Source organism: Oncorhynchus mykiss, chromosome 3 (assembly GCF_013265735.2).
Source record: "Oncorhynchus mykiss isolate Arlee chromosome 3, USDA_OmykA_1.1, whole genome shotgun sequence".
NCBI lineage: Eukaryota > Metazoa > Chordata > Actinopteri > Salmoniformes > Salmonidae > Oncorhynchus > Oncorhynchus mykiss.
In genome coordinates this window covers 82,134,097-82,143,875 of record NC_048567.1, presented here as the reverse complement: position 1 = coordinate 82,143,875, position 9,779 = coordinate 82,134,097, and the positions used below count along the sequence as shown (strand labels likewise).

The window sequence follows — 9,779 nt, the reverse complement described above, 5'->3', positions numbered from 1 at the left end:
TCTAGCTCTAACACAACGCCATGAAACCTCCTGTACTCCTGACATTATGTCCACTGAAACAGTAGTTTGATGGCTTGGTGAGGCTTCCACCAGTAAAAATGGAGCTCAGTCGTTAACACATTGTGAAACCAGCAACATGGTAGGGTGTACAGGTGAACAGGTGTACAGGGTAAATATCTGCGTCGACTAGGTGTAATCTATTTGTGTTCTGTGATAGAGATACGTAGGGTAACTAACGGTAACCAGAACGTCATCTTTCTGTGATAGAGATACGTAGGGTAACTAACGGTAAACAGAACGTCATCTTTCTAAGAGAGCCACAATAATAATATACCCCCCCCCCACCTTCCTCCTCCCCCCTCCTACCCCCCCACCTTCCTTCCCTCCCCCTCCTCCCACCTCCCCTCTCCTTCCTTCCCTCCCCCACCTTCCTTCCTGCCCACCTTCCTTCCCTCTCCCCCCTCCCCCCTCCTTTCCACCTCCCCCCCTTCCGCCTCCTTCTTGCCTCCCCCCTTCACCCCCACATGGTACACCCCCTCTCTGGCCAGACTCCACCCTGCTACTGGAAACTAGACCCTATGACAGCTGAGAGAGAGAGAGAGAGAGAGAGAGAGAGAGAGAGAGAGAGAGAGAGAGAGAGAGAGAGAGAGAGAGAGAGAGAGAGAGAGAGAGAGAGAGAGAGAGAGAGAGAGAGAGAGAGAGAGAGAGAGAGAGAGAGAGAGAGCAGGAGATGAGAAGGAGTGGGGTGATTGAGGGAGTTGGAGGCTTGGGGTTATGGAGTGGGCGTTGTATGTCTACAAATAGCAGATCTCCTGTCCAACAGCCCCTCATTCAGTTAACAACCTTCAACAGCAGCCCAGTTCCTCCAGCCAGACCCTCGGACAACGTCCACCATGAGCAAGTCCTTCTCCTCCCAGTCCGCCCAGTCAGCCTCTTCCTACCGCCGGACCTTTGGTTCTGGTATTGGATCCACCCCAGGCATGTCCTCCATGTTCTCCCACAGTGGACGCGGCTCCTCCGGCTCCTCCGGCTCGGCCCACATGTCCTCTAGAGTCTACGAGATGACCAAAAGCTCCGCCCGCCCCAGCTACTCCTCCGGTAGCATTCGTTCCTCTTCCGGCGGTGCGATGCGCTCGTACGCCGGGATGGGCGAGAAGCTGGACTTCAGCTTGGCCGACGCCACGAACCGCGACTTCCTGGACACCAGGACCAATGAGAAGGCAGAGCTGCAGCACCTGAACGACCGGTTCGCCAGCTACATCGAGAAGGTCCGTTTCCTGGAGCAGCAGAACGCTACTCTGGTGGTGGAGATCGAGAGGCTGAGGGGTCACGAGCCGACCCGCGTGGCCGAGATGTACGAGGAGGAGATGAGAGAGCTGAGGCGTCAGGTGGACGGCATGTCCAATGACAGAGCCCGCATGGAGGTGGAGAGAGACAACCTGGCAGACGACCTGCAGAAACTCAAACTCAGGTGAGAGGTTAGGAGTCAGGGATCAGACGGACTGCATGAGAGGCCAGAGGTTATACACCATGCCAGCAAACACTGAAGACGAGAAGCTCGTCATATTCAGGAGCCACAATGGAAGTAGATTTGACTCAAACCGCATGCGGTAGAAGTCTGTAAAAACATAAAGAGAATCACTGAAACTACCTCTGTAATAGACTCTTTAAAGTTATTAGCTTGGGAATTTTGGACTGATTATGGGCCCCTAAGATATAAATACTTGACGTCTGTTGTTTATAAGCTTTATAGGTTTATAGGTCACTTGTCAATAAGTCACTTGGCTATAAGTCACCTGGCACAGTAGAGGTTTTTAAGTCACTTGTCAATAAGTCACTTGGCTATAAGTCACTTGTTTTATCTAATGGTAACATATTTTAACAGACCACGCTGACATGCCTTTCGGCTTGTGCCTCCAACAGTGCGTGTGTTTTCTATACGCGTTCCACAGCCCGTAGGGAGACATCCCATTTTGTGGTGATACATTTTAGTCAATGCAACGGTTTGCAGAGCTGTTAATAGATGTTTTCTATTTAAAGCTATTGGATCAGCAGTGCGAAATCATCTCTGGCGTTTTTTTGTATTGGATTGTCTCTCCGTTACTGCAACAGCTGGTAGGGTCTATCTCCTTCAAGGCCTCTGTGGGGGAGGGGTGTGAATGAAAGGATGCCGTGAATGAGGGGGAACGGGGGGTGGGGGGGGATGAGGGAGAGGCAAAATACTGTGGAAGTGAAGGAAAGGTTGAGAAGGTTAGGGGTGGAATATGCAGCTGCTGTGTAACACTGACCTCAGATCAGCTCAGGGTTGGTTGTCATAAAGAGTCTCAGAATAGGAATTCTGATCAGATCAGGTCTGTTCTGTACCCTGGTTTACCAGACCTGGTAGAGACTGATCTTAGATCAGGTATTAGAACACACTCTGCAATTCTGTTCCACAAACACCTTGGCTGTGTGTGACCTCTGACGAGGTATTATCGTCGATGGTAAAATCAGACACATTGCACGTGTAGCCGTCAATCAATACTGCATACAAATAGCCTGGACTGCCAAGCATTACACACGCTAGACAAGACTCTATTCCTGTAGTCACAGAGAGAGAGAGAGACTGTGGAAGGGTCCAGACTCTATTCCTGTAGTCAGAGAGAGAGAGAGAGAGAGAGAGACTGTGGAAGGGTCCAGACTTTATTCCTGTAGTCACAGAGAGAGAGACTGTGGAAGGGTCCAGACTCTATTCCTGTAGTCACATAGAGAGAGACTGTGGAAGGGTCCAGACTCTATTCCTGTAGTCACAGAGAGAGAGACTGTGGTAGGGTCCAGACTTTATTCCTGTAGTCAGAGAGCGAGACTGTGGAAGGGTCCAGACTCTATTCCTGTAGTCAGAGAGAGAGACTGTGGAAGGGTACAGACTCTATTCCTGTAGTCACAGAGAGACTGTGGAAGGGTCCAGACTCTATTCTTGTAGTCAGAGAGAGAGAGAGACTGTGGAAGGGTCCGGAATCTATTCATGTAGTCAGAGAGAGAGAGACTGTGGAAGGGTCCAGACTCTATTCCTGTAGTCAGAGAGAGAGAGACTGTGGAAGGGTCCAGACTCTATTCCTGTAGTCACAGAGAGAGTGTGGAAGGGTCCAGACTCTATTCCTGTAGTCAGAGAGAGAGAGACTGTGGAAGGGTCCAGACTATTTTCCTGTAGTCACAGAGAGAGAGACTGTGAAAGGGTCCAGACTTTATTCCTGTAGTCAGAGAGAGACTGTGGAAGGGTCCTGACTCTATTCTTGTAGTCAGAGAGAGAGAGAGAGTGTAGAAGGGTCCAGACTCTATTCCTGTAGTCAGAGAGAGAGAGAGACTGTGGAAGGGTCCGGACTCTATTCATGTAGTCAGAGAGAGAGACTGTGGAAGGGTCCAGACTCTATTCCTGTAGTCAGAGAGAGAGACTGTGGAAGGGTCCAGACTCTATTCTTGTAGTCAGAGAGAGAGAGAGAGAGTGTGGAAGGGTCCAGACTCTATTCCTGTAGTCAGAGAGAGAGAGAGACTGTGGAAAGGTCCGGACTCAATTCATGTAGTCAGAGAGAGAGAGACTGTGGAAGGGTCCAGACTCTAGTCCTGTAGTCAGAGAGAGAGACTGTGGAAGGGTCCAGACTATATTCCTGTAGTCAGAGAGAGAGAGACAGTGGAAGGGTCCAGACTCTATTCCTGTAGTCACAGAGAGAGAGTGTGGAAGGGTCCAGACTCTATTCCTGTAGTCAGAGAGAGAGAGACTGTGGAAGGGTCCAGACTCTATTCCTGTAGTCACAGAGAGAGACTGTGGAAGGGTCCAGACTCTATTCCTGTTGTCAGAGAGAGAGACTGAGGAAGGGTCCAGACTCTATTCCTGTAGTCAGAGAGAGAGAGAGAGAGTGTGGAAGGGTTCAGACTCTATTCCTGTAGTCAGAGAGAGAGAGAGAGAGACTGTGGAAGGGTCCAGACTTTATTCATGTAGTCAGAGAGAGAGAGAGTGTGGAAGGGTCCAGACTCTATTCCTGTAGTCAGAGAGAGAGAGAGAGACTGTGGAAGGGTCCAGACTTTATTCATGTAGTCAGAGAGAGAGAGAGTGTGGAAGGGTCCAGACTCTATTACTGTAGTCAGAGAGAGAGAGTGCGTAAGGGTCCAGACTCTATTCCTGTAGTCAGAGAGAGTGTGGAAGGGTCCAGACTCTATTCCTGTAGTCAGAGAGAGAGAGACTGTGGAAGGGTCCAGACTCTATTTCTGTAGTCACAGAGAGAGAGTGTGGAAGGTCCAGAGTCTATTCCTGTAGTCACAGAGAGAGACTGTGGAAGGGTCCAGACTCTATTCCTGTTGTCAGAGAGAGAGACTGAGGAAGGGTCCAGACTGTATTCCTGTAGTCAGAGAGAGAGAGAGAGTGTGGAAGGGTTCAGACTCTATTCCTGTTGTCAGAGAGAGAGAGAGACTGTGGAAGGGTCCAGACTTTATTCATGTAGTCAGAGAGAGAGAGAGTGTGGAAGGGTCCAGACTCTATTCCTGTAGTCAGAGAGAGAGAGTGCGTAAGGGTCCAGACTCTATTCCTGTAGTCAGAGAGAGAGAGAGTGTGGAAGGGTCCAGACTCTATTCCTGTAGTTAGAGAGAGAGAGACTGTGGAAGGGTCCAGACTCTATTCCTGTTGTCAGAGAGAGAGACTAAGGAAGGGTCCAGACTCTATTCCTGTAGTCAGAGAGATAGACTGTGGAAGGGTCCAGACTATTCCTGTAGTCAGAGAGAGAGACTGTGGAAGGGTCCAGACTATTCCTGTAGTCACAGAGAGAGACTGTGGAAGGGTCAAGACTCTATTCCTGTAGTCAGAGAGAGAGACTGTGGAAGGGTCCAGACTCTATTCCTGTAGTCAGAGAGAGAGAGACTGTGGAAATGTCCAGACTCTATTCCTGTAGTCAGAGAGTGAGACTGTGGAAGGGTCCAGACTCTATTCATGTAGTCAGAGAGAGAGAGAGTGTGGAAGGGTCCAGACTCTATTCCTGTAGTCAGAGAGAGAGAGACTGTGGAAGGGTCCAGACTCTATTCATGTAGTCAGAGAGAGAGAGACTGTGGAAGGGTCCAGACTCTATTCCTGTAGTCAGAGAGAGAGAGAGAGAGTGTGGAAGGGTTCAGACTCTATTCCTGTAGTCAGAGAGAGAGAGAGAGAGACTGTGGAAGGGTCCAGACTTTATTCATGTAGTCAGAGAGAGAGAGAGTGTGGAAGGGTCCAGACTCTATTCCTGTAGTCAGAGAGAGAGAGAGAGACTGTGGAAGGGTCCAGACTTTATTCATGTAGTCAGAGAGAGAGAGAGTGTGGAAGGGTCCAGACTCTATTACTGTAGTCAGAGAGAGAGAGTGCGTAAGGGTCCAGACTCTATTCCTGTAGTCAGAGAGAGAGAGTGTGGAAGGGTCCAGACTCTATTCCTGTAGTCAGAGAGAGAGAGACTGTGGAAGGGTCCAGACTCTATTTCTGTAGTCACAGAGAGAGAGTGTGGAAGGTCCAGAGTCTATTCCTGTAGTCGCAGAGAGAGACTGTGGAAGGGTCCAGACTCTATTCCTGTTGTCAGAGAGAGAGACTGAGGAAGGGTCCAGACTCTATTCCTGTAGTCAGAGAGAGAGAGAGAGTGTGGAAGGGTCCAGACTTTATTCATGTAGTCAGAGAGAGAGAGAGTGTGGAAGGGTCCAGACTCTATTCCTGTAGTCAGAGAGAGAGAGTGCGTAAGGGTCCAGACTCTATTCCTGTAGTCAGAGAGAGAGAGAGTGTGGAAGGGTCCAGACTCTATTCCTGTAGTTAGAGAGAGAGAGAGACTGTGGAAGGGTCCAGACTCTATTCCTGTTGTCAGAGAGAGAGACTAAGGAAGGGTCCAGACTCTATTCCTGTAGTCAGAGAGATAGACTGTGGAAGGGTCCAGACTATTCCTGTAGTCAGAGAGAGAGACTGTGGAAGGGTCCAGACTATTCCTGTAGTCACAGAGAGAGACTGTGGAAGGGTCCAGACTCTATTCCTGTAGTCAGAGAGAGAGACTGTGGAAGGGTCCAGACTCTATTCCTGTAGTCAGAGAGAGAGAGACTGTGGAAATGTCCAGACTCTATTCCTGTAGTCAGAGAGTGAGACTGTGGAAGGGTCCAGACTCTATTCATGTAGTCAGAGAGAGAGAGAGTGTGGAAGGGTCCAGACTCTATTCCTGTAGTCAGAGAGAGAGAGACTGTGGAAGGGTCCAGACTCTATTCATGTAGTCAGAGAGAGAGAGACTGTGGAAGTGTCCAGACTCTATTCCTGTAGTCACAGAGAGAGACTGTGGAAGGGTCCAGACTCTATTCCTGTTGTCAGAGAGAGAGACTGAGGAAGGGTCCAGACTCTATTCCTGTAGTCAGAGAGAGAGAGAGAGAGTGTGGAAGGGTTCAGACTATATTCCTGTAGTCACAGAGAGAGAGAGACTGTGGAAGGGTCCAGACTTTATTCATGTAGTCAGAGAGAGAGAGAGTGTGGAAGGGTCCAGACTCTATTCCTGTAGTCACAGAGAGAGACTGTGGAAGGGTCCAGACTCTATTCCTGTTGTCAGAGAGAGAGACTGAGGAAGGGTCCAGACTCTATTCCTGTAGTCAGAGAGAGAGAGAGAGAGTGTGGAAGGGTTCAGACTCTATTCCTGTAGTCAGAGAGAGAGAGAGACTGAGGAAGGGTCCAGACTCTATTCCTGTAGTCAGAGAGAGAGAGAGAGAGTGTGGAAGGGTTCAGACTCTATTCCTGTAGTCAGAGAGAGAGAGAGACTGTGGAAGGGTCCAGACTTTATTCATGTAGTCAGAGAGAGAGAGAGTGTGGAAGGGTCCAGACTCTATTACTGTAGTCAGAGAGAGAGAGTGCGTAAGGGTCCAGACTCTATTCCTGTAGTCAGAGAGAGAGAGTGTGGAAGGGTCCAGACTCTATTCCTGTAGTCAGAGAGAGAGAGACTGTGGAAGGGTCCAGACTCTATTTCTGTAGTCACAGAGAGAGAGTGTGGAAGGTCCAGAGTCTATTCCTGTAGTCACAGAGAGAGACTGTGGAAGGGTCCAGACTCTATTCCTGTTGTCAGAGAGAGAGACTGAGGAAGGGTCCAGACTCTATTCCTGTAGTCAGAGAGAGAGAGAGAGTGTGGAAGGGTTCAGACTCTATTCCTGTAGTCAGAGAGAGAGAGAGACTGTGGAAGGGTCCAGACTTTATTCATGTAGTCAGAGAGAGAGAGAGTGTGGAAGGGTCCAGACTCTATTCCTGTAGTCAGAGAGAGAGAGTGCGTAAGGGTCCAGACTCTATTCCTGTAGTCAGAGAGAGAGAGACTGTGGAAGGGTCCAGACTCTATTTCTGTAGTCACAGAGAGAGAGTGTGGAAGGTCCAGAGTCTATTCCTGTAGTCGCAGAGAGAGACTGTGGAAGGGTCCAGACTCTATTCCTGTTGTCAGAGAGAGAGACTGAGGAAGGGTCCAGACTCTATTCCTGTAGTCAGAGAGAGAGAGAGAGTGTGGAAGGGTCCAGACTTTATTCATGTAGTCAGAGAGAGAGAGAGTGTGGAAGGGTCCAGACTCTATTCCTGTAGTCAGAGAGAGAGAGTGCGTAAGGGTCCAGACTCTATTCCTGTAGTCAGAGAGAGAGAGAGTGTGGAAGGGTCCAGACTCTATTCCTGTAGTTAGAGAGAGAGAGAGACTGTGGAAGGGTCCAGACTCTATTCCTGTTGTCAGAGAGAGAGACTAAGGAAGGGTCCAGACTCTATTCCTGTAGTCAGAGAGATAGACTGTGGAAGGGTCCAGACTATTCCTGTAGTCAGAGAGAGAGACTGTGGAAGGGTCCAGACTATTCCTGTAGTCACAGAGAGAGACTGTGGAAGGGTCCAGACTCTATTCCTGTAGTCAGAGAGAGAGACTGTGGAAGGGTCCAGACTCTATTCCTGTAGTCAGAGAGAGAGAGACTGTGGAAATGTCCAGACTCTATTCCTGTAGTCAGAGAGTGAGACTGTGGAAGGGTCCAGACTCTATTCATGTAGTCAGAGAGATAGAGAGTGTGGAAGGGTCCAGACTCTATTCCTGTAGTCAGAGAGAGAGAGACTGTGGAAGGGTCCAGACTCTATTCATGTAGTCAGAGAGAGAGAGACTGTGGAAGTGTCCAGACTCTATTCCTGTAGTCACAGAGAGAGACTGTGGAAGGGTCCAGACTATTCCTGTAGTCAGAGAGAGAGACTGTGGAAGGGTCCAGACTATTCCTGTAGTCACAGAGAGAGACTGTGGAAGGGTCCAGACTCTATTCCTGTAGTCAGAGAGAGAGACTGTGGAAGGGTCCAGACTCTATTCCTGTAGTCAGAGAGAGAGAGACTGTGGAAATGTCCAGACTCTATTCCTGTAGTCAGAGAGTGAGACTGTGGAAGGGTCCAGACTCTATTCATGTAGTCAGAGAGAGAGAGAGTGTGGAAGGGTCCAGACTCTATTCCTGTAGTCAGAGAGAGAGAGACTGTGGAAGGGTCCAGACTCTATTCATGTAGTCAGAGAGAGAGAGACTGTGGAAGTGTCCAGACTCTATTCCTGTAGTCACAGAGAGAGACTGTGGAAGGGTCCAGACTCTATTCCTGTTGTCAGAGAGAGAGACTGAGGAAGGGTCCAGACTCTATTCCTGTAGTCAGAGAGAGAGAGAGAGAGTGTGGAAGGGTTCAGACTATATTCCTGTAGTCACAGAGAGAGAGAGACTGTGGAAGGGTCCAGACTTTATTCATGTAGTCAGAGAGAGAGAGAGTGTGGAAGGGTCCAGACTCTATTCCTGTAGTCACAGAGAGAGACTGTGGAAGGGTCCAGACTCTATTCCTGTTGTCAGAGAGAGAGACTGAGGAAGGGTCCAGACTCTATTCCTGTAGTCAGAGAGAGAGAGAGAGAGTGTGGAAGGGTTCAGACTCTATTCCTGTAGTCAGAGAGAGAGAGAGACTGAGGAAGGGTCCAGACTCTATTCCTGTAGTCAGAGAGAGAGAGAGAGAGTGTGGAAGGGTTCAGACTCTATTCCTGTAGTCAGAGAGAGAGAGAGACTGTGGAAGGGTCCAGACTTTATTCATGTAGTCAGAGAGAGAGAGAGTGTGGAAGGGTCCAGACTCTATTACTGTAGTCAGAGAGAGAGAGTGCGTAAGGGTCCAGACTCTATTCCTGTAGTCAGAGAGAGAGAGTGTGGAAGGGTCCAGACTCTATTCCTGTAGTCAGAGAGAGAGAGACTGTGGAAGGGTCCAGACTCTATTTCTGTAGTCACAGAGAGAGAGTGTGGAAGGTCCAGAGTCTATTCCTGTAGTCACAGAGAGAGACTGTGGAAGGGTCCAGACTCTATTCCTGTTGTCAGAGAGAGAGACTGAGGAAGGGTCCAGACTCTATTCCTGTAGTCAGAGAGAGAGAGAGAGTGTGGAAGGGTTCAGACTCTATTCCTGTAGTCAGAGAGAGAGAGAGACTGTGGAAGGGTCCAGACTTTATTCATGTAGTCAGAGAGAGAGAGAGTGTGGAAGGGTCCAGACTCTATTCCTGTAGTCAGAGAGAGAGAGTGCGTAAGGGTCCAGACTCTATTCCTGTAGTCAGAGAGAGAGAGACTGTGGAAGGGTCCAGACTCTATTTCTGTAGTCACAGAGAGAGAGTGTGGAAGGTCCAGAGTCTATTCCTGTAGTCGCAGAGAGAGACTGTGGAAGGGTCCAGACTCTATTCCTGTTGTCAGAGAGAGAGACTGAGGAAGGGTCCAGACTCTATTCCTGTAGTCAGAGAGAGAGAGAGAGTGTGGAAGGGTCCAGACTT

The 9,779-nt window shown here is 49.3% G+C and overlaps 1 protein-coding gene across 2 annotated transcripts in view; it reads left to right on the top strand.

Moving 5' to 3' along the window:
* Positions 1 to 794: 794 nt before the first annotated feature.
* Positions 795 to 9,779, top strand: part of LOC110520662 (desmin) — a 37,184-nt gene continuing 28,199 nt past the window's right edge. The window contains exon 1 of one of the 2 annotated variants that reach the window (XM_036975333.1): positions 795 to 1,471. In XM_036975333.1, the coding sequence (XP_036831228.1) occupies positions 894 to 1,471 (578 nt within the window). In that variant the 5' untranslated portion in view covers positions 795 to 893. The remainder of the gene's footprint in view (positions 1,472 to 9,779) is intronic. The other variant, XM_036975334.1, reaches the window with a different exon arrangement.